At 37.9% G+C, this 25,668-nt stretch overlaps 1 protein-coding gene across 4 annotated transcripts in view; it reads right to left on the reverse strand.

The window, feature by feature from the left end:
* Nucleotides 1-25,668, reverse strand: part of rsh (radish) — a 96,072-nt gene that overhangs the window by 20,464 nt on the left and 49,940 nt on the right. For 2 of the 4 annotated variants that reach the window (XM_068302673.1, XM_068302672.1), the window contains exons 2-8: nt 21,985-22,817; nt 20,893-20,998; nt 20,330-20,833; nt 19,288-20,201; nt 19,113-19,216; nt 8,303-8,412; nt 7,823-7,988 (exon numbers count right to left, since the gene is read on the reverse strand). In XM_068302673.1, the coding sequence (XP_068158774.1) occupies nt 7,823-7,988; nt 8,303-8,412; nt 19,113-19,216; nt 19,288-20,201; nt 20,330-20,833; nt 20,893-20,998; nt 21,985-22,049 (1,969 nt within the window). In that variant the 5' untranslated portion in view covers nt 22,050-22,817. Of the gene's footprint in view, nt 1-7,822; nt 7,989-8,302; nt 8,413-17,938; nt 18,764-19,112; nt 19,217-19,287; nt 20,202-20,329; nt 20,834-20,892; nt 20,999-21,984; nt 22,818-25,668 lie in introns of those variants that run through there. The other 2 variants (XM_068302674.1, XM_068302675.1) reach the window with 2 other exon arrangements.

The following is a 25,668-nucleotide window of genomic DNA, read 5'->3' on the forward strand; positions in this document are numbered from 1 at the left end:
TTCAAAGTTACTTCTTTGATTGCCGTGCAGTAATCTTTAGACTTTAGACAAATATTCGTTGCATACTTCTCAGCTGATCAGGGCTAAAGTGATTTAGTTAAGGCGCATACAAATGATCTTCCATTGGGTAAAGGTGGTTACTCCACATTTTTAATTAGTAAATGTCAAGTGGTTTTTATAGGGTATCTTAAAGTTGTTAGAGCTTTTTATTTTTGTTTTTTCACTTTCTTCTCCCTTGCCATTTTTGCTAAGTGAATGAAAACGAAACTTTAATTGAAACGAACGTTTTGGTGTGCGTTTTTGGGTTAAGTGATTGATTATGACTTGTTTGCTGGAGAAGAAGCGAAAGCACACACGCACTCACTCCCACACACACATAACATAAAATGCTCTGTGCGGGGCATATGTGTGTATATGTATCTGTATATATTTCTGGTTCTTCTACTAGATGTTGTTGCTGTTAGATTTGTGGGCGTGGAAGGGAAACAACACACATACACACACACATATGTATGTATGTACGTGAGAAATTGGTAAGGCAACGTGACAGACTGACGACACTGTAAGGTGGCCAAGGGATAAGGGAAAGGTAAGGCCTGAATAGAGCTGGGAGCCTGAACAACGCTCAAGAAAGGAAGAATAAATGAAAGGTAGAAGACTGTGAACTGCCTGAACGAACCGTGATGACTGTGTGTGTGTGTGGAAGGGCTGCCGTGGTTTGACAGGCAACTTTGACAATGGCAAGGACAGAGACTGAGGCATTGGCATTGGGACAGTAGACTAGTAGACGCAGCAGCACCACCAGTAGCAGTGGCTACAAATCATTCAGAGTAAAGTTTGCCACAATAAAAATGAAATGGAAATCGAACCGCGCGCGAAATCGAATCAATAATTTAATGCAGATACAACAACTACCTTCCTTCCTCTGCCTGCTGCCCTTCTGTTGTTCTATCGCCCCTTCCCCTTTATTATCGTATCGCCTTCTATAATGTTGATACGCCCGCCAGCGTTTTTATAAGTTGCCAGTTTCTCTTTTTGTTTCGGTTCTATTCTGCTTTGTTCTCTATTTTTATTTTCGTCCTCCAACCATCTTCTTTCTTCTTTTTTTTTGGGGTTGAGTGCTTGACTAACGACTAGTGGCTGCTTTTGTCATTTTGCCCATTGGCAAGTACGAGAAACTTTGGATTCGACGTTGTCATAGATAATAATAAGCCTGTTCAATACGTTAAGTGGCAACTCCATTGGTAACAATTTGTAGCCAATGATCGCTTGATCGCATATTATTCTTAAAAACTACTTGACTTTTGAACAAACCTCTCTTTATCGGTCCTCAGCTTAAGTTCCAAAATTGATTAGTTTCGAGTAAGTGAACCATTTTATTCTTAGTTTCACATGAGTGATCTTTTTTTTGGGATGTCCTTAAAATGTACACCACGTACGAATGGGCAGAGGAGGCGAAGTGGTGGGATTGTGGTAAAGGTAAAGGAAACACCATACACAAAACAATGGCCATAGTAATAATCAGGCAAAATTGCCGCTGCCATGGGGCTATTGATATTGATTATATTTTAATTGCTTTTTGTATATTTAAGAGGATTACACTTTCTTTTTGGGCCAAACTGAAGGCGGAGGTAAAGAGTGTGTGTGTGTGTGTGTGTGTGTGTGAAAGTGGGTGAGGCTTGCTACGTGAGTGATTTAGCCACATCAACAATATATGTATAGCTAGGCATTAAATTACTTGGGTCCATCCTAGTTAGGACATTTTAGGATTCCCAGCTTCTATGGGGTTTCTGTTAATTGACAACAATCAGAAAATGAATAGGCCATGACAAAAAAAAATTTAGCTTGTCTGCTGAATGCTGATAGCCCATAGAAAGTTCATGAAAACACTTTGGGGAAAATGCAATGAAAAATCGAAAATTCAAACTTTAATTGAAACTCTTTTAGGTACTACTAATTTCACAGGAAATTGTTGCCTGTTTTTGGGTTTTATCCAAAGTCTAAGCTACTTACTAACTGAAACTGAAATTGTGTCCCACTTAAGCTGGCCAAATGTGTAAGCAACATCACAGGTGCTGCTTGGTGAGTGCAATTTGAAATGAGAGATAAACCAAATGAAGTTTCTCACTTTGGCACCTTTTGCATTTATGTATGTATGTCTGTGTATGTCTGTGTATGTATGTATACACTCTAGTCGTTTGCTTTTTATTTAGATTAGTTTAGCAGCAGCTCTGGCAATGGCAACACCATTAGCAACTTTGTTAAGTGCAACAATAACCACCTCTTCCTCCCACACTGTCCACCCCTCATCCTCTCTGGCATCATATTCATCGTCAACTTCATTATGGGATTTATTTTTCTTTACTTTCAGTGTGTTTTACTTAGCCAAAGTAGAATTGCTGAGGGAAATGTTGCTGTGGCTTCTCAATTTTTTCCTTTTGTGACTAATTAAAAAAGTATATCAAAAGCCCAAAACAAAAGATGAAAGTGAAATAAAAATAGAAAAGAAATTAAATTGAAAATAAAGTCCATCTAGCATCACCTACCCATATACATACATACAAACATAGTAGAGTCAGAGTGTTCTAGGTAAGAGGATTTGCAAAAGGTTTCAATTTTCAATCAGCTGGAGATAATTGCATTTTCGAGTGCATTCGATGAATCATTGATTGAGTTTCTTAGAATCATGTTTGAATGGAATTAACTACTATACATGTATGTATGTACATACATGTATATGTATATGTTTGTATGTGCACACATACAAGGTGAACATTTGTCTATCTATTATATTAAAATCCACGCAATATTTGCTGTCTAAATTAAAAAACATTTTTCAAACGACACCAAAATAATGAGACAAATTTGCGTGCCAGGACATATTAAAATATTAAAAATGCCAACAGCAACAACAATGAAAACGCCCAGCAGGCGTAAAAAGGACCACAAAAAAGGGAAAGAGCAAGAGATTGAGAGTCAGAGAGAGAGAGAGAGGGAGCCGAGTGAGAGAATTGACAAATGAACGCTAAAAGTTTCGTGGCAAAAAAATTATTTTTGTTTTTTTTTTTTTTTTTCTTTCCTTGGTGGACTTTTGAATTTATTATCAGGGCAGAAAATGACAGCCCACAAAAGCACAAGCTATGAAAATTGAGGAAAATGACAGCAAGGCGTAAGAGTGGTAGGGGTGGGGTGGGTCTATGGTGGGTGGTGGCAACGTTACGATGATGTCTATTCTTGGCCAATGTGTTTGCGAAACAATTATCTACCTAATAATGCATATATTAAAATTGTATTGTTCCCAAAAAATGTTGAAGCAGGTGTAAAAATGTGTTGGATTATTAAATGAAATTTGAAATTGTTCGAAAATTGGTAAAGAGGATTCTTTACGAAAGTAGTTTCAGGAGGTCGTATATATTATATCGAGATAATAATAGAAATTGATTTTCTAAAATGTTTAACACATTTAGAGAGTCTTTTAAAGTTGGATTTTCCCCCTAATTGCAGCACAGAAGTATGCTACAAAAAGTTAAAAATGTAGTAAACTATCGAAATGTCCTTTAGCTAAAATGTATTCCATTCCCAATTCCTTGGACATCTAATACAACAAGCCAGAATATTGTCTGGTTTGTCAATAGTAGCCAATCAATGAATTTCTTGTTGATGGGATGGGATGGGTCTTAAACTTCTTAGACAGTTCGTCGGAGTCATAAGAATATTTGTTTAATGTTAATGCTATTAGGTGTCCAAGGGGATAACCCGCAAATTGTATATATACTAATGTAAAAAGGCTCAAAATTGAGAAAAGTGAATTAACTATTTAGTTTTATAAAATTATTAAGGCTCAAAGTTGATTATACAGCAATGAATGTTTGTACAATGAAATGTTTCCGATACGCTACAAAATTAACTCATCATTCAATTTTTATTTGACAGTCGTCAGTTGCCCTTCCCTTTTACTTGTGCCATTGCTTAAACATTTCTTTTATCGCCTTTCCCTTGCCTCCATCTATTCGTTTCTTTCCTTTTTCTTTATTTTTTGTGGGGCATTAGACCTTAGTTATCCCGCTAATGGTTCAACTTGGGCCACAGTCACGCGCCAGCCCATTGCTTTTGGTCATATAATTTGAGACGTTGGCCAAAAAAGGCAACCTTTGAACTTGTTCTGACTTGGCTTCGACTTGGCTTCGGACTTGGTATCCCATTTTAGCCCTCTATATATATAATTTCATAAATTTAATTGTCACGTAGACACACTCACATGTATCTGGTGGCGCATTGTTGCTGTTGGATTCCCAGAGCGGAAGTTGGAAAATGAGAATGGTGTAGGATAAATGCATATCCATAATACGTGTTTATAACTCTGCTGCGCGATTTTCGGCTATAAATGACTGTTTTACTGTACGTGTGTGTAAATATATATGTATATGCTAAATGATTTATTTACCATATTATTTAATATATTTTATTATATGCCTAATGAAGAGAGAAAGAGAGAAAGAGAGAGAGACAAAGGGCGCACAGCCAACTAAATCCTGCTGTTATTTGGTTTTTCATTTAAATTCAAAGTTATCCTTTGTATATATGGATTTTTTTTGAATTTCCCACATTTGTATAAAGGGGAATTCGTTTGTCATCAAAGCAAATACAAAGATATTTTTACAACAATGCACAATTTGTATGTCGTGTGTCACATAAAGACATATTTCACGGAAATAATATATAAACAATTCAACAAAACAGACAGCAAAGTTAGTTTTGTTCTACCTCAAACAAATATTAACTAACTTCAAACGGACACATGATATTTACGTTTACTTTTCTCTCTTAGTGTTTTGTTGGTATGCGTGACACATTCGTTGGAATTAGTTGGATCAAACTGAATTCACATATTCATACTTTAAAATTATCTAATAACAAAATTATAAATAGGCCTTCGAACTCAACTAAAAATGAGAGCAAGAGAGAGAGAGAGAGAGCAAAAAAGGCCCCCATAGTTTGGTCTCTTAAACGTCTCGTAAAGAATTTAAAAGCAGTTAATGACAAGGCTTGAACTTTTAATCTTAACTAAGCTTAACCAAAGAAAGAAAAAAGGGGCAAGGAGATATGTTTGCTCGATCGACTCTTAATTTAAATTCGATTCAAATACATTACTGAAGAAAACTGTATGGTTTTGACTTAGTGTTAGTTACTGTCTTACTGTCTTTTTGGCTGTTGCCACACAAAAAAACAAAAACAAGCAGCAAGTATGCAATGTCGCTTCCAAGCACCAACACCAAGACCAGCAGCAGCAACAATGAGGCAACAAAGAGCCACTTGATTGTGACACACATCACGAATCACTTTACACAAGAAGCGCACTTAAATGTCGCTTCAAATGAGCACAGCTGGCCAATCAGATTGCAATGGGATTGCATGGGCGTAGACCGAATCTCATTAACTGGGTCAATCAGCCAAACTCAGGCTAACTCAATCATATCACATGATTACTGCCGTGAGGCCAAATGAAAGAACTTTGAGTTTGCATTTAGTTAGTACCCCGTTGAACCTAATGCCCATGATTTTGTTAAGCAACAATGAAACATTAGAAAGTGCTTAGTGTTTTGTCCTCCTGGTAAAGGCAGTACTTAAAAAGTTGTTCAATCGTCAAACAGTATATTGACATTGGGTTACAACAAAGTATTCGAGTTTAAGACATCTCTTTCAGTTTCATATCCGCTTTGTACTTTGTTGTACAACTTGGCTTTATCATGTGCAGAAATCAGGATTATAAGTAGCATGCTTTAATAGAGTTAACCTTTTCGACATCATTTACTTGCCACTTTTTGTGATTGCCAGTTAACTCTCGTAGTTTAATTTCCTTGAATCAAAGTTGCAAAATATTTGAATATGTAAAAACAGTTTCACACTTGATATCTGCTCCGACAGCTGTATGTACATACATACATATGTTGTTTGTATACACTTTCAACCGAAAGGGAATATACGATTTTTGGCAAACAGAGAAAGCCAGATCAATTAAAGCTAATGGGGAAACAACAACAATTAGTAGGATATAAAAAGGAAGAAAGAATGTATTTTTCATGCAAACAGTTTTAAAGTTTTGATTAGAAAGATTGGAAATAGAAACTGCAAGAGTGTACAGACATTGGGATTACTTAAGTTTATGTTCCATAACTTTTCTAGATTTTGCTACAAAATGCCTGACAGATGCAAAAACTGTTTCATTTCGAATGAAAACATTGTAATTAAAATGGACGGCAAACGAATTGAGCATGAAACGCAGCAAACTGCCAAAGGACGAGGAGGGAAGGAGAAAAGGACATGGTGGAGGCCCAACAACAAGGAGAAAAGAGCGAAGAAAGGGAAAGAGAAACACTGAAGACCCGGACGTGAGCTCTATGGTTTTTTGGCCAAAAAAAAGTTTTGTAATAAAATCCAGTTAATAAACCCTGCATCAGTTGCTGCTCATAAGTAAATACACACACACACATACACGCGTCCACTGACAGACTCACACACACACACGTGTGTGTACACGCATACAAATCTACACATGTATTTGTTACCATACATAAAATAAGTAAAGTTAAGATATTTTTCCTTCGGTTTTTATATTTGGTGTGGATTTTTGTAGAGGATTTTAATTAAACATTTGGCACATTTCTTTTTTGCTTTTTTATGTAAGCCAAAGAGAATAAAAATAAAAAATTGCACGCAGAGTAATGTGAAATACAAATAAAGCGAAATAAAGAATGAAATGAAAACTGAATTGAAAGTTTATGTCAGCGAAAAAAAAGTGACGGTTCTATCTCTAGCTCTCTGGCAAACACTCTCGTCATCTTTCGTTCCATTTATGTGTGTCTAGCTCTCCCCTTGCCACTTTCTGTCCCTGTCGCACTGTATTCTGTGAGTGTTCAACCCGAACGTCAAATATGTTTGAACAACTTTATTGTGCAAAATGCCAAACATTCTCCAACTTTTAGACTCGAAAGGCATGAGCCAGGTCTCTCCGTTCATATTTACATACATACATGTAGAAACAGACACAGGCACACACACACACACACACACACACACACACACACACACACACACACATACACATGTAGATGGGATTGAGTCCTGTATTCGCACGCTTTCGGTCTCTCTTTCTCTCTCTCGCTCTCACTCTCTCTTCTATTACATCGCCCTTCTTTGTGAGGCAGATTGCTATGCGCGCAAATCTCATTTGAATTATAATGATGGCGCCGGCAGCTTCACACATACGCGCTCTCTCTCACACACACACACACACTGACAAATACAATCGCAACAAAAAAAACTTTAAATGATATGAATTCTATTCGAGATCGACAAAAGACATACCCCTTATGCATAAAGTTGTCCTATTTTAGATTAAATTATATGTAGCATACTTTTTTGGACCAACACATTGCAATTATCTTAGAATTTAATACATAAATAATTGTTACCTTACACCAATTTAAATGATTTATCAGTTTTCTTTTTAGTTTAAAATACAAATTATTAATTATAAAAACTATTTTTCTTTCATATATTCTTGTCTAGGCTTAACCCAACGCACTTGATATAAGGTATCAAGCAAATGAAAATGAAAGCGTTGAAAATATGTAATGCCTGCTTTTGCCCCCACTCTGCCAATTTTCACTTAAATATAGGTAGGTATACAAATGAACGAAGGGCATGGGCATGGGCATTATAATGGTGACGAGGGGGTTAAAACAAAAGCGAAACAAAAAACGGAAAGAGAACCAAAGAAAGAAAAAAAAAAAACATAGAAGGATGGAGTTCTTTTACATACCTGAACATGCTTGCGGCGGCAGTGGAAATATTAACGTCGTTGAGCTCTTGCGCCTGGCGACCGCACAGCCCAGCGATTGTGGCTTGAAGCTCCGGAGCTGTTGCATGAAATCGGAGCACTCCATTAGGGCCACGTCGGCGAAATGCAGGTCGCACAGAATTTGGTTCTATATATGTGTATGTGCGAAAGAGTGAGATGGAAGTATGTGAGAAGTGGCAGAATAAAAGAATGGGCATGTACCTATACTATATGTATAAGTATGTATGTATGTATGTATGTATATATGTATGATACATATGCATCAGCTGGGACTGAGCTCCCATTTCCATTTTGGATGTATAATGAGTTCATTTTTATGGCAAATGAGCAAATGCATTTGTGATGAGATTCACTCACTCACACACATCACATCACATCACATATACCTCATAATCGTCAGTGTGCGTATGTGTGTGTGAGTGTGTGTTGGGTCATACCCACCTTGAACCTTCTGGCACGCTTCTGATTGGGCCCTGTCAAATTCAATCCACAGGAATTGCAGCGCAGACATTCCTCATGATAATGATTATTATCATAGAGGGGCGATGGTTCTGTAAAATAATAAGCAAAATTTAATACCAATTGAAATTGCATCATTGTATGTCCATGCCAATGAAACTCAACTACAGTCAAGTAAAGTGACCCAATCACATGTTCACATATGTATGTACATACATATACAAATGTACATATATGCTTATTACAGATGCAATTTGCATAACTGAAACTTAAACCAAACCGATTTATAGACATACACACCAACAGACGGACAGACAATTGTGTAAACGTTTGTTTCGACAGATAACATAACAATGCCAGCGGAAATGACTTTATAAGCTCAATTAATTTACTTTAATAAGCTATACTCTGTATCAAGATCTAATGCCAACAATAATAAGGAAACAAGTTTCTTTTAAATCGAAGCTTTTCTAATTTCTAAACGTTTTGTAATTGTTATCCTTAATGTTTGAATAAAATTGAAAATTTTGAATATTTTGAATATTTTGAACTATTTCAATCAATCTTGCGCTATTAAACTTTATTGCCAAGTTCAGATTGAGCTAATACCTCTTCAAGCAGTGAAATCTATTGCCTTGACATGAAAATCGCATCACATTGAAGGGCATTTATGACTTTTTGATACCTTCGAAATAAATGATATAAATTTGTCACTTGTCAACTATGAGATGCATATGGGAGTCCATTACTAGCAAATCTTAATACGCCACTTTAGCTTCATGGCTGCTACAGGGTATAGAAAGCCCAACTTTACGCATATTTTTGCATTAATGAACTTGGTCGACTATTTGGCAGGACAACTCAAAGCCAAATGTGTTCACTTTGTCGTGGTGGTAGATAATTTGCATTTGACGGGATGTTTCCGGACACGGGTTTCGCTCCATTACCACCGCCCTGGCTTGTCCTTCATGTTGTCAGCAGCAGTCGGCAGGCTTCTTAGCAATGGACAAAAAAGTGAAACTAATGCAATAAATGTCCATAGAAGTAAATGAAGATAAGGTCGACAGTAAAAGTATGTATGCTGAGTGCATATGACCAAATGTCAAGTGGTAGCAAAAAGTAGAACAACAAATGTAACCCAAAAAAGGACTATTTAATATAAGATGGCATTACATGGACTAATTGAGAGAATGGAATAAATTTTAGCACATCTGTGCCACATAGTTTTCTCATTTGATTTTATGATAGAGGTAACTTGACTGAAAGGGGGTTTACTATATAAAGCAAATACTTACATATATATGTATATGCTATAGTATGGTATGCTATGGTGCTATTGTGTATATATATGTATATATTTATGACTTTGATAAATTACCAACTAACTAATGACCGAAAACAATGGCAAACTTCTGGTTTTTAGTGCTGCAACAAAAAACAATGGCTGGTTAATGGCTCGTAATAGGCAAGCAGCCAGTTTAAGCAGCAACAGCGGCAATGGCAATAGAAGAAACAGTTAAAGTGCCATAGGGCCAAATTAAGGACCAAATGGGTTAAATTGTATTTGCCTGCTTGGGGGAGACCCCAGTCCACATGTTTCTTCTATTTCCTATTCATATAGTCGACTCGAGTGAGAGTAAAAGAGTGTGAACTGCAAATGCAGTTTGTTTAATGCAATAGTTGAAAATAAATGTTTAAGTGGCAGCTAGTTTAAATTGTATGACTAAAATGGGAGCGTAGCACTAACCTAATTGAGCATAAATTTTATACCACAGAAAAAGAAAGAAATGAAGAAATGCGGAACGAAGAAAGAAATAAAGAGAGAGAGAGGGAGGAAGAGATAGAGAGAGAGAGAGAGAGAGAGAGTCTGTTGGGGGAGTAAGCGAAATGAAATGTACAAGAGCTGACTACATACGAACGGCAATGCGATAATAACTCATTCAACTGTTTCAATATTTTATACCACTGCGCCGAAACGTATGCTACAGTTTAAATTTGACTTAAGTTTTTCATTTCCTTGTGGAAATATATAGGTAGTTCAGGTTTTTTCAATTAATAGACAATTTTTAAGTTACAAATTTATAAATTTCTTAAATGAATGCTTTTCCAGTTTATTGCATACATTGAGGGGTAAAGTTACCACATTTCACAGTCCTAGAGCCGTCTTTTTGGACAGTTTCTTTCTTTCATTTTAGTTGCAAAGTAAATTGCAATCAATATTCGACTAATGAAATATGTTTAATTGGTCAAAAGAAGAAATGGAAAGCGTGTGGTCAAGAAAGAGAATTTTCAATGAAATCTCAAAGCAAAATGGACACAACAATTTCACAATAAATGTTTAATTGCAAAACTTGAAGTAGTAGGGTCAACCCTTCAAAATGTAAGTGTGAATCAATACACTATTCAGCAAAGAAATAGGTTTTGCATACTGATCATCTACTGATAAGTTGGCAAAGTGGAATATAATGAAGTGGTAGGGTATCTACCCATCTGGAGCTTGATGATTAAAGAAGCAACTTGATAAAGCAACGGTCGTTAATGCAAAAACTACAACTAACTAATCCCATACGTATTTACATATACTCACACACATACGTACATATGTATATGCTGACTGCACATCCTGTTGAACAATTACCATTATCCCTGTCATTAGGCAAATACAAGCAAAACTCCCATTCCCATTGCCATTTTCATTTTCATTCTAATGCTTTGCGTGTTTTGTCCTCAAGTAACACATATTGCAATTACATTGAGATATACGTACATACATACATACTTATGTATATATAATTTACTTGAATTTCTATCCAACTGTACATACATTTGTAGTAGTTTTTACAGTTTTTTAGTTTATTATACTAAATGTAAATGTGATGCAGATGCAAACTTACTTATGAGTCACTTGGGTAGCAACATAAAGCTCTTGCAGTCGAGTGTGGCCCAATATGTGTGCGTGTGTGCACGCATTGTCCATTGTCATTTGTATGACTGTGTGTGTGTGTGTGTGTGTGTGAGTACTCTTTAAATTAAATTAATTTTCCATTGAACTGCTAACAAAGTGGACCGAGTGCCATATAGAGTTTAAAATGTCCTACCACTTGGATGCATATTGCGGCTTTTAATGGAATTAATGTGACTCAGCTAGCCATGTCACCCAACATCATCAGCTTTTGATTCTGTCCAGCAGACACACATATTGACCATAACCAATTCGATTTGGTGGCTTCAATCAATTGTGATTATTTTTTATCTGCCATTAAATTGTTTCATTTATAAACATGAGCTGAAATACCACACACTTGTTGATTATTTTTCCATTAAAGGGCTTTGAACTCCTCGAGCCGATAAAAACAGTTAACAATTAATTCCCTCTGAGTTTAAACAATACATGTCAAATCATATTAACACCCTCTTACATATGTACTTGCTCCAATAGGGACAAAAATAAGAAGCAAGCAAATTGTCTAAATTGTTATTGGCTACTTGCCATTTGGCATTTAAACTGATTCGTGTTTTGTCTTAACTGGTTTCTGATGACTTTGAACACAAAATATAATACATCAGCAATAAGTTGATCACCTTTGCATGATAAAAACATAAAGAGGTATATATATATATATGTATATATATATGCATATTCTTTATAATAGAAATCGATTGATTTTGGCATCAACAGAATTCCCGTCTGGGGATTGAAAGTGATGACGAACAAAGGGTAACGAAATGGTGGTGTGGGGGGATTGAAGTTGGAATTGAGCTCAGGTTATGCGTATGCGAGTATGTAAGTTATCTATGAATACTTTTCAACATCTGAGCTGGGAAATTTACATAACCATGTCTGGGGTCCGTGCGGGAAAGTTGTAGCCAAGATGAACGAACGGACGTATGGACGTACGGACGGTGTGACTGAATGGGGAGGGGGGCCCAGAAGAGAGAAAAAGAAATGCCATATGTAGATTTAAGCTCCAGGCGGCCACAAAATAAGAAAGCGAAAGCAACAGAGTAAGGAAACTATGGAAATGGGCAAAAGTGGAAGAACCTAAAGTGCAACAAAAGTTAATTCACTTTTGAAATGCTTTTCAAGCGTACAAGTTTTTCATATGAATATATATACATACATTTGTATCTGTGTTTGTGAGTGAGTGTATGCGTGTGTGTGTGTGTGTGTGTGTGTTGTAGAAGGAATCGGATTGAGAAGCGAGAAAAACTTGATACAAAGTTTTGGTTTTGCTTTTGGTTTTCTTTTTTTCGGCCAAGGATACTTTTTCTTTTCTTTCGGTTTTTTTTTTGTTGTAAGGAAGGTGAGTTTGAGGAATATGAGTTTGCGTAAAGATTTGCGTGCAAAGTATATTAACAGAGGCTATCCTAGTTTGGGCTAGGACACGGATACGGACTAGGCTAGGGGGGGCCCAGGTAGATATAAGAAGTGAGAACATATTGGCCATGGCATTCAAGGTGAGTCAGAGTGCTAGCTTCTAATTTTATTTTTTTCTCTTTCTTTGTTGTAATCTTTGCCATTCACTCACATTCTCGTTCAATCAATGTCAGCTCAGCTCAGCATCCATTCGCTCGTCCTGCCTCTGAATAGTCTTTACTACAAATTCCCCTATTACCGTTCCTAACTTCTATGGTATAGAAACTTTTGGGCTTATTCTACTTGCCCACTTGCCGGTTATCTCTCTCAGTGTGTGTGTGTGTGTGTATCTTGTCGTGAAATCCTTGGAACTGCCCTACATCGTATGTCACCCTCTGCTGCCTGTTGTAGTTAAATCATTCGGAATTTTATTGAGTAAACTGTTTTGTAATTATTTTCATCTGCTGCCACGTCATGCTGTCTTCTCTCTTTCTCTCTCTCTCTCTAGCTCTTACTCTTTGTGTCTCATCAGTCGCCCACCTCCTTTCACATTATCTTGGCCGGTGTCAACGTCATTTTGGTATGGGTAACGGTTGCTCCAATTAGCAAAAGCGACAACATGTTGCGGTCCTTCGTGCCACAATTTCTCTGCCTTTTTCTGTTTGTTTTTGTTTTATTTGTTTGTGCTTTTTGTTTTTGCTGTCGTTCTTCTTCATGTCTTCTGTTCTCTTCTATTCATCCTGTTCCATTTGGCTGGCAAGGAACTTGTAAAAGATTTGTTGGCTGACAGTAAACTCTATCGGAAGATTCGAATTGAGGTTGGATTGCTCAATATGTGTCCCTCTTTCCCTTTTACTATCTATCCTTACTTACTATTTTTGGCTTATGTTAGTTTTGGTTTGCGGCTTTGTATGCGGATTTATTTCGTATCTAGCTTGTTCAATTGTATTTTTGTTTTTCGTTTGTTGTTGCTTCTTTCCAAATCCAAAATCTGCTTGGTTAAACGCAAATCGTTGTGGTGGTTTGTTTTCTTTTTCTTCTTTCTGTGAAATTTCAGCATCATCAATTCAGATTTGACTAAATGATTTCAATGATGAGAGTAAACAATTGACATCGGTATGAGATCGAAGAGCCATGAGTATGAGCTTCTACGTATGTAGAAGAGATGGTAAGGAGGTCCTCACGACTTTCGTATGGTGTTAAATTAGAACCTATTAATTCGATTTGCTGAGTGCTCAAATAATGAATTGTGCACATTCGTTAGCATACAATTTGTTTGTATACCATTAATCATGCTACATATACATACGCATATAGGCAAATATATAAATATTAACCAAATGGTCACAATGTCTCTGAATTCTCGATCGACTAATGTGGTGGTAAATTAATCAATAAATAGTCACTTAACAAGTATTCATAAGTTTTGGCAAAAGTTAAGTTAAAGCTACAAATAGCTGGAACCTGTTCTGTAAGGTATTAAAAATCTTTTGATTTGAATATACTGACTGGGCGTTAGTTGGCCATTAACTATTGTAATTTTTTGTTTATCCACGGGCAGACTGGCAGACTCTATTCACATGTAGGTCTACACATATGTATGTGTGTATATAAACTGACCAAGACAGAACTTAATTAAATTCTTAGCGTCTGGGGCACTATATAGACGTACAAACATATATATATACACAGCCAGGAATGAAAGCAATAACTTCAAACTTCAATACACACCCCCACACACACACACAAACCACACACACCTACATACATATATGTACATGCAGACACACACACACAGGCATAGAGACTTAGCATTGCCTCTTAATGGGTCAGGTGATTTTCTATTGTTGTCGTTGTCCTGCTTTCCTCGCTGGACTGCATGTTTAATCCAAATTACTTAAATACACACACTCACACATACTCCCTCCCCCAAACAAACTCACACACACACGCAGTTACACTTTCCTTTGTTTGAACTTACTTTCTGTTTGTCTTCTTTCCTTTCCACATACATATAATTGTACATACGTACATATGTATGTATGTATATAGGAGAATTAGACTGGATTTCTTTTAAGTATAGTAAAATTTGATCAAATAGCTGACAAAGTGCCCAATGCAATGTAAAATAGAGAAATCCTATAAAAACTATTTAATCCATTTTGTTTTGCCTCAGATTTAATCAGAAAACTGTTTACAAATGGCAAAAGATAGTTTTGCTTTTTGAAACGAACGAAAATCTTGCGAAATGAAACTTTATGAAGCCAACGTTGCGTATGAGTATCATAATATCAAGTAGCCGCAGAGAAAATGCAAATTAATAAGAAGTTTTAAGACTTTTTCTTTCAAGTTTTTTTGATATTGGTTAGAAACAATTGCTTTAGCATTTCATCAACTAAAATATTTCAACTTAATGATGTCTTGAGCCAACATTTTCTAATGCCTCTAAATATACCAGGCTAATGTACATACATGTGTATGTATGTATATAACTTTCTGGGTGTGTGCTTGTGTGTGTGTGTCTGCTGTCTAGCTTGTTTGCCATATTTATTTTAATGAATCCTAGAGATGGGCAGTCGGTATGGTGTTAATTGAGCTTAAGCTAAAATGGTTGTCGAGTTTCAACTCGACCATGGCCAACATTTCAAACATTTTTCACCTTTACTTCAATTAGAGAGACTTGCCGTGTGTGAGTGTTAAGAAAATCCTTAATGAAATGGTCTTAAAGCCTATCATATTTGACAGTATACACAGTACAGTACACACAGTATTTTGATCATAAATAATAACAGGAACAACAACAACAACAACAACAATTGACAAGCATCTTGTTTGGCAAATAAAGGCAAACCCATTGCCACGAAACTAAAATGCTGTCTCAATATTATCATTATTATTATTATTATTGTTATTATTTCAATGGCTCTTTGGACTGCCTTCTTAGGCATTTGTGTATGTATGTGTGTGTGTGTCTTTCGAGTTTTATTTTCGTCTTTTCTCTCTCTCATTCTCCTTGTCTTTTTAGTATACGACTGTCAAATATTTAAAAAGAAGAAAACTCCCTCCCAAAAAAGAAAAAAAAAGCAGAAATGAAAGCAAAACAAAAACAAGACAAAGTGACAGCTGTTAATGGCATTATATACAATACATTCGGCTGGACAGCACCAGCTAAAGCAGGTAAACAGGAATTTTGGTGTTGGTCTTGTTCTTGTTCTTGGTCTTGGTCTTGGTCTCCCCTAATGTCTGATTGGAGCTTTTGGCCTCTAGAGTGCCAACCAAGCAACCAACCAGCCTGAATGACTGACTGGCCATAACTTTTTATGTCCTATCGATTTTTATTATCATTGTTCCTTATCGATAACAAGGGGTAAGTCACCTATACATACATATATTATGTATATATGTGTGTATATACTACTATATGATTGGAACGCGAGGTCAATTAATCAGTTAGTTGCTTATTTAGTTAGTTTTGGGCTGCTAATCAATCAACGCCTTAACATAGGCAACACTTTTTCTTATTATCCTTCTAAATTGCTGTGTGTGTGTGTTTTTTTTTTTTAGAAACTTTAATTCGACTTTGGCCTTGCATCCATAAATCAATCAAATGCAATCAATCAATTAATTGAAGCAATTTGCACATCTATTTTGACCTTGGTCCGCCTAAGGTTATAACCAACATAGATACGAGGACTTTGTACATAGTTCTATCTGCTAACACAAAATGACGGGCAGCCCTAATAACCTCCATAATAATCAACAAATTCCCCTTTGGGCATTCGCAATTGGTTTTAGCCATTAAAGTTGGTTGACCCACAAAGTGTGTACATATTTCTCGACCCCCGTTCAATTAAATGAATTACATTAAAATTGAAGCATAGTTAGATTACACACCAACTTGCAATATGATACAGATGTGTATGTATAGGAAGAGAAGAGAAAACTGATGAAGAGATTTTCTACATATATGTATAAAATAATGTTCAACTTCAATTTGATGGTAAATTCTAATTAGAGGAGTGCGTTAAATACAAAATTCACCTGTGTCTTGGCTGAAGTAATGAAAAATAAACCTTATGTATTAAGTTAGTTAGTTTAATATTTTTTGTATACATTTTTTCACTAGCAGTCATTTGAATGTCACAGATGAAGAGCACGGGGACCAACTTCTGTGCTCTCATAACTTTTTACGATTCTTGCAATTTCCCTTTAAAGGTCAATCAAGCTGAGAGACAATTGTGTCTAATTTATCACCTAATTAATTGTCTAACTTAACAGACATTTACTTATAGGAATATAACAGATTTTATGTAATTTATAAAAATCCTTGCTCATGGAGTCTTTTATGGCAATGTCGTTGAAATAAATTATGTTGTTGAATTGCCAATTAGCATAAAGTTCATTTACCTGCCTGTCTGTCTGTTTCATTAATTAGGAATTTCACATACAAATTTTATGTCCATTTTCTGAAACTGTTGGCAGTCAATTTGCATTGTGAAATGTGGCTCATTTCAATTTGGCTTTTTACTACCATTTTCAACTTGTTGACAAGTCACTTAGTTGCATTCGAAGTGACCTTCATTATGGCATTTCTAGGCAATAAAAAGCATAAGTATGACTTGAGTAATCGAAGGAGCATGATTGCCAGGCCATGTGAGTCAAGGACACACTACACTGGTCGTAAGAGTCTTTCTTAATGGAATTAATTAAAGTTTTAATTGAGTAATTGTATAGGATTGATATTCGTTATGGTTGGATGGGGGGGTAACGATAGGAAACTTGTTGCATTGGTTTTGTGGTTAGGGTGAGTAAATATAGTTGTTGCCAGTGGGCCAATACTAGCGAAGTGCCATACTCGATTCAGCGTTCCATTCATAACACAAAAGACAACAAAAACACACACACACACACACACACACACATACAGGCGTCGCCAAAGCTTGCAATTTCATTCATTAAAGTCAATGTGACAGGCCAAGGCGCCATTTTGGGTTACCCTCCACGCAATTCAGCTTGCTCCTTCGCTCTCTTGGCTCTCGCTAGCTCTCCCACTCTCTATTCTTGGCAACGGAATGTAAACAGAGGCAAAAATGAAATGTGAACAAAAAAGAGAATGGCGAGCAATAATAACAACAACAGCGCCAACAAAAAAAAAGGGAAAATGTGTGTCACAGCATCTCTCAGTCATTCGCTCGCTCACTTTCGCTCTCCGTCTCCATCTCACTCTTTCTCTTTTTTCTTTCTCTGTCTCTGTTGCTTACCGCTGCGACTGCGATTACTGCTGCTGCTGGCACTGCTCGATGGCTGCGACCGCTGTTGGCGGCCACGGCCGCCGTCGCCGTAAGCGTCGATGAACTCGGCCACGTCGCGTCGCTGCGCATGCAGCGCACCCAAAAAATGTATGCAAAGTATGCACCGCACCGCACTCCAACAGTTTCCAAAAAAAAAAAAACAAAAACAACAACAAACCAATTTGGAACCCACACAAAAAACAACAACAACGACGACGACAACGACAACAAAGTGTGTGCCAAAATAACACAAAAAGGCACCCGAAATTGAATAAAACCAAATACGAAATTCGCGAAATGCAGTCGATTTGGATATTTATGTATTTGTATTGTATCTACGGATAATCTCGCAGGCAAGCACGCTGCACGCCACACACAAACCGATGAACGCGTTATTGAACTCGGCAAGGAAGGAAGGACGAAGGACCACAAGCGTGGTGCTGCTCCTCAGCAAATGCTCGAGGGCAAAATCTTAATTGTATTCTGTTGCCTTCTTCGTTTATCCTTCTTTTTTTTCTTTCTTGTTTTATTCTTTAGTCTTTTTATTTACAGTATTTACAGTTTTACGACACGGAGGACGACGACATTGTATTATGTACGTGCGAATGCGAGATTCTCTCGACTGGTGGATCTTGGACTTGGGCGGGGAAAACCGACGGGTGTTATTTTCTTTTTTTTTTTTTTTTTTTGATTGGTATGACTTTATGTTTTAAGATTGTTACTTTTTGCTTGTCAATTTTGGCTACTTTCCGTTGTGCTATACTCAAGCTTGTGTGGCACGTCTGCGTCTTCAAGACCAACTGATGGCAACAATGACATTTGGTTGAAGCATCGGTATCCCTATGCATTGACACGGGTTGGCAGCTCGTTCAGAGTGAACAGCTGCTTGAGTTCCTTAACAGCTGACAGAAGCTTTCAATGGAGCGCCAATTTTGAGGGTTTGTTCAGAACACTAGCAAACAACAGGATGCAGGACTAAAAGCTTTCTATGTTGGCTAGAGCTTTGCATCAGAGTCTTATCTTAGTGTGAAGCTTTTTCATTGACTGAGTTGGCACGTCTTGGACAAGTTTCTTATTTGGCCGTTAACGAATCGATTACGGATCTTGTGCTTAATTGTTAACTAACATTTGACATCTCACTTACCCGTCTGTGTGCTGGAATCGAAAAATGTGCTGGTTGTCTCCACTGTCATGGTGCCAATGGTACCATCAATAATCTGTGCTGAGGAATCTCGGCGTCCGCGATACCTATGGGGGAATTGGTATATTAATTATATGGTGTTTCATATTCAGATATGATATATTTAGATAGGACTAACCGGCAGACATCGTCGCTTTGTGAGCTTTGACGACGAAAGTTTCGACACCGAATCATCTCCTCGGTGGTTGACTGACGTCGAAAGCCACGGGCAATTAGAATCTCTTCGGTGGTAGACTGACGCCGTATGGCAGGTCGTTGATTCTGCTCCACAGCTGGCATAGGAGGTTGACGAGAGCAGGGACTGGGATCACGCGAGGACGAGCAGCTGTTTGAGTCAGGTGAGCGAGGCGATCGAGCCGCAGAGCTGCTTTGACGACGTAATGTATGCCTTCGCGGACTACCATCGCGCTCGTGAGATCGGTCTGGTGACAGGTGGGTGCGTGAGTCGCGACGCCCACCCCTAGAGGCGCTGTCAGGTGATAGCGAATCGCGCCTTGAGGTCCGTCGCTCACAGTCTTCGGGTGGATCTGGGCTGAGAGCTGGCTGGGAACCGCGACGACTGCCACCTGGAAGGCAGCTTTCATCGAATGCTGTGGCCTGACGTTGAAGCCTTTGCAAACGCGGCGCTCGCTCCGGACTGATCCCGGCCTTGGAGTCACGCCTGTTGACGCGACCGCACTGCGTCGTCGAGTCTCGTCGACCCTTGGGCGCTGTCGGACTGGTGGCTGGTGGCGTTACCGAGCTAGTGATGATCGTCGGCGGCGGCAGGGCCTGACAGGCCGAGTCCACCTGCTGGTGATGGTAAGTGCTGGTTGAGATTAGTGGCATGGAGTGATCGGAGCAGGAGCCAGCGGAACTGGTTGAGGGACGCTGCTCCTGTCGGAAATTGGGGAACTCCGGGGCGGCAAGCGAGTCACGCTTTTTGGTCACTTGGTACTTGGATGGCGGTGGCGGGGTCGTCACACGGCCGGCAACATTACTGTCACGCCGACTGCTCGACAAGTAGCTCTCCCCAGAGCCACGTCGCGATGCCTGGGGCGAGGAAGGGAAACATATAAAGCGGGCGAGTGATAGACAGACAGAGAGAGAGAAAGGGAGAGTGGAAGACGGGAAGAAAGTCGCAGGCAGGTTTCTAGGTTACAAGGACTAGGATAACTTACACTTTTACTGCATTCGACTACCACATTTACCGCCACACTGCCCGACTGCTCTTCAACTGTGGTGCTCTCCCGTCGATTCCAATGCTTCACAAATTCCGCCGTATTGGAGTCACGTCGTGAACGCATACTTCGTATGCCCGAATCCGCACTGGATTCGCGACGTTTTCTTGGTGCTATGTAGGTGGTATTGTTGCCGCTTCCAGTACCCGCCCCAGTGCTGGCATCTGTGGTTGAGGTGCGCCATGGCAAACTGCGTGCCAAGTCGGCAAGGGTTTCGCGTCGATTCAGCTGTGCCTTGTTGCGAGCGGCTTGCTGGGATTGCTGCTGCTGTTGCTTGGCTCCACCGCCGCCGCTCCATTCGCGCAATATGTCAGTTAGCTGGGCCAACGAGCTCCGCCGACGACGCTGAAGCCCCGGCGGTGGTGACGTACTGGGCGGCGTTGTAATCTGTGCAGCAGAATCGCGTCGTCCGCCGAGTCGCTGTCGTATGGTCGACTCCTCCAACTACAAGCAAGCGATGTTAAGCAAATTGGCTGAAAATCAACGCCGTGATGTTTACTTACCTGTTCGCGCACCAAATCGTCCCAGCCATTGCCACCTTGCCACACCAGACCTACCTGGTGTGACATAATGGGTAGGTTGCAGACAAAGCATATTGCTGTCATAGTCCTGCAATGACAGTTAAGGGTTACAAAGACGAGTGCCATAACAAAAACAAAAATCCATTGTAATTGATAAGTAAGTCATGCAAGAACATGCAACTGAACGTGCCACAGGAATGAAGGAAATAGCTTCTGCAAATTCCTTTATTCCTGTGTTCCTTAATCTGGCTGGATTGGCTCAAGAGCAAAATGATTAGCAATTACTCAGCAGACTCAATGAGGATCTGCGTTTCCTTGTAGCTTCCTTCGGTTGTGGTAAAATTTTGAAGCTTAGGAGAGCTTTCTAAGGAAACAAGTTTCTTTGGGGAAAAGAAATAGGCAAAAGCTCAATCGATTAAAGCTTTCAACTGTTTCAATTTCTGTCTGCAAAACAATGTAAGGACATGCAATTGGAAAAAGGATAACAAGCATGCATAACCAAGTAACCAAAAGCTTCAAGTGTGTTCTATAACATGCTTTTTGGCTTTTTTTAAAGCTTTTAAGTCAGTGGTGGATTATTGTATGTGTGTGTGTGTGTGGGTGTGTCTGTTGGTGTGCGTTAGAGTTGAATATGTAGAAAGGATAGCGGAATTTTATGGCAAAAATGGCGATCTGAGCAGAAGGAGAAGGAGCAGGAAATATATTTGTCAAGTACAGAGAGTATAAATAGAGAAAGAGACAGACAGAGAGAGGGAGAGAGAAAGTGAGAGTAAGAGAGAGAGAGAGAGAGAAAAGAAGTACAGCTGGCACTTGTGATATGTAAGTTTTAAGTGGTGGTTAGGTGAAAGTAATTGAAAATAATTGTAGATTGGTAATTGACAGTAATTGAAGTTGCTTTTTTTTTTCTTTTTTTTTTTTTTTTTGGCAATTTGTTATGTTTTATGAACTGCATTTGTAGTTGTTCCTTTTGTTTATGCTAATTGCTGTTCTTGTCATTCGCTTTGCCTTGCTCTTATTAAGATTATGATTATTTGTAGAAATTTGAATATATGTTCGTTTTTTTTTTTTGCTAACTTTTTGCGTATGACCACATTGGTACTGGGCTGATCCATGGACCTGTAATGCCGCAGTTTTGACATGGCGCATGGCGTATTGTGCACCACCTTGCACCCAGCAGATCCTTATGGTTAAAATATAAGTATATCCTTTCGGGACTTGTTATTCCCTTTTGTTGCTGTTGTTGACGTTATTGTTGTTTGCTGCTGCTGCTGCTGTTGTTGTTCGTGTTGCTGTTGTTGGTTGGTTGGTGGTAGATGTTGATATTGCTGTTGGTTGTTGCTGCTGCTGCTGCTGCTCCTGCTGTTTGATGTGCCAATTTGCTCCAAGGTTTTTTTTTTTTTTTGTTTTTGTTCTGTATTTGGTTTTTGAATTTTTCGTTTTACTTGTTTTGTTTGTATCTTCTGTTTGTTTTTGTTCTTAATTACAAGAGTTTTGCATTTGACTCTGTGGCAAAAAAGTTTGATCATATTTCCATGTATGTACGATAATTGCTGTGGCCAAAAACCATATTGTTCATAGTGCTTGTTGGTAGGAGGGTTGGACCGGGTATTTGGTGGCGGGTCGGTGTGGTGTGTGGTGGATTCGGGGTTAACACAACGTAGTGAAAGCAAAAACGATAAACTTGAAGTTTCAAAATTTTCGGCTAGCCGAAAATCAATATTCAATTTGTGTTTTTAACTGGTTTAATCTCAATTATCATTATACATTTGTTTCTATATGTATATATATATATATTTTTTGTTACTTTTTTGTTAAGTATTGTTAATTAGTTGTTGGAGTTCTTGTTTTTTTTTTTTTTAGTGGGGCAGGGATTGGTTGGGAAATTTTGCTACACACACAGAGATACACTGAAAAAAAATTGAAGAAAAGTAAATGATTGTTTTTGCAATTTGGTTTTTTTTTGAAAAACTAATTTGGATAATAATTCATAATTATAATATTGATTTTGTGGTTTAGGTTGGGGTTAGACGTGGGGTTTGCGGAGACAACGTGTTTTTTTTTTTTGTTATTTAATATATAATATTCTAGTTTATAGTTGTAAATCTTCTTAAAGTTAAATAATAAAAAAGAATTATTTTGAAAACTTATATAAATTAGTCATGCAAAAAATAAATCATTTTTTTTTGTGTAGGAAATAAATCAAGTGAAAGTAATTCATAAATTTTCCAATGAAATGTTTGTCTTTATTCGTTTTCACTTGTGTTAAGAATAAAACATTTTTCAAAAGGATGTGCAACAATTAATAATGATTTCTCAGAAATCCAGCTACCATGGTCCATGACATTCTGCCCCCACCCCACCGCTCCCCTGCCATTAATGCAGCAATAATTCAATTATTTGTTCGTTGGGACCAAACCAAACTAAAAACCTTTAGAAAATATCTTACATATTTATTTCAAGTGAATTGAAAAGGAATATCAACAACGACACGGAAGCAATATAAGGACACTTCATTGTGAAGGGCAAGTTATAAATAAGTGAAGTAAAATTTCCACAAAATCTTTTTGTTCGAACTATATTTTTATGGCTTTCGTTGGGACTCAACATTTTCAATGAGTTTAAAGTTTAAACTTTTGCGTTATTTCTACTATTTATAGGTTCAATATTGAGGAAGTCTTGGAAGGATTGGAGACCTATCTATCCCCCGAATCGGCAAGATTATTTAAAACTTTAACAGATTTCTAATTGACTCAAGACTCACATTTAAGTAAGAGACTAACTCATATTTATTATAGAGAAACTGAAAAGGGTTTATTTACAAGTTAAAAAAAGAACAAGCACAAAGTTTTGGTTATAATTCACAACCAGTTTGGGCCTTGATTTACTCACATGACACTTCATATCCAGAGTCTTTAGGGAATAGAGTAGTCAATTGTCAGAGTCAAGTCAACTTCCTTTAATCTAAAGTTTATGAACTTTTAAGATAAACGCCTAAGTAGTATATACAAATATAAAACGTTTTTAATGTCGTTTCATATTTTGCAAAGCCAATAAAAATTGTATCATCAAGTTTATTTGACCGCAAGATGGTGGCTGTAATAACTAACTGACAGTCAGACAGAAAATCCACAAACTTGTGGCCCATGTGTGTCTGTGTGGGAGTCATCTACAACCGGAAGTTGTCAAGTGCGTTGAGCGGGCTTCAAGAAAAGTTTAAGTATAAGTTGGCAGGCTGTTCGGCTAGAAGAAGAGCAAACTGTTTGGCCACGTAGAGGGAGGTAACAAGATACTCTATATATGTATATATATAAACATCTTTATAGTAGTCAGTCAATGGAATACTTTTCACAAGCAGTTCCAAGTTCTTCGACCTTGTGTCTTGTTGCTTAGCTTTTTGTTTTTCTTTTTGAGCGAGTTTTGAGCAAGTTTTGTGTGTCTGTGTGTGTGTGTGTGAGAGATTGAAGGTACGCCGTGTAGATTTTCAAGTTAAGAACAAAAAAAGTTTGTGGCCTGCTTATTTGCTGGGAACGACGGCAACAACAACAGCAACAACATCTGCTTACTCAATTTCAAGTGCAGTCAGGTAACGGCAAGCAGCAACAGAAACCCCCCAATCACCCACAATCAACTTGGCCAAAGAACATTATTTGCAACCCAGTTGATTGACAGCTGTCAATTTGCGTATGCCATGAACAATTTTCAAACTCAATTTTCTGGCCATTTCTTTTTTTTTTTTTTGGCTATTTTAAATTCACTTTAGCAAAAATTTATGCATATTCATTACCAGACAAATAAAATACGAATTGGATTTACGAATAGATCGCATCAGATCAAAAATGGGTGGGATAAAAGTCATACTCTTTGCAGAGGGTAAAGCCGCAGTCGGTGTGAAAAATATTCAAAAGAGCCAAACGTTTTGTTTCATTTTCTTTTCTTTCCAGTGTCAGTCGAGTGCAGGAAGTGGACGAAAGATGATGGCCATTGGCAACCGATTACAAAGAGTGCCAGATGATGTCAAAAAAAAAAAAGAGAGAAGAATTGAAGAAGAAAAGAGAAGGAAGAAGAACTAAGTGATGAAGTGGGTGAGATGAATGCAAAGTATGGCAACAAAAGTAGAAACGACATCAACTTGGCTAGACTTGACGACCTGCGTCGTATCCGTGCACTTAGCACACTGAGAGAAACAAGTCCTTTTTAATTCTAAAAAAATGTATATGAAATTGAAAACATTTTTTGTTTGCTTTGGTCTCCACAAAGCTTGCAACTTTTTGGGACTAACTCAGTTGGATATCTTATCGGTTTAGTTCAGTGAAGCTAATCCAAGTCAAGGATATGCCAATGGGGAATTCGCTTCAGGTGTAGGTAAAAAAATGAAACGAAATTTAAAGGTGAAGAAGATGAAGTAGAAACAACAACAAAGATGCCACTTTGCTTAAGTAAATGAAGCAATTTAAGTTAAATGCTGCGACATTTACTTGATTCTCCTTGAGCCGAGCGATGAAAATGCAATTCGTAATAATAAAAAATAAGAGAAACAAAAATAAAGAAGCAATTCAAATAAAATGAAAGCGGACACCAGAAGTGGCATAGTGACAAGGATCAGGACATTGCCCACGTCAGCTTTCGCTTAAGTGACTTTTCGTGTGGTTCTGGCTAGGTGAGCGTTGCCCCCCTGCCTGCCCCCCTCCCAACCATTTCATTTCTTTGCTATTTAGTTAATTTTTGAGCGTTTCCTCTAACACCACCGCACTCTTCTCT

Source organism: Drosophila tropicalis, unplaced genomic scaffold (assembly GCF_018151085.1).
Source record: "Drosophila tropicalis isolate 14030-0801.00 unplaced genomic scaffold, ASM1815108v1 contig_158, whole genome shotgun sequence".
Classification (NCBI taxonomy): domain Eukaryota; kingdom Metazoa; phylum Arthropoda; class Insecta; order Diptera; family Drosophilidae; genus Drosophila; species Drosophila tropicalis.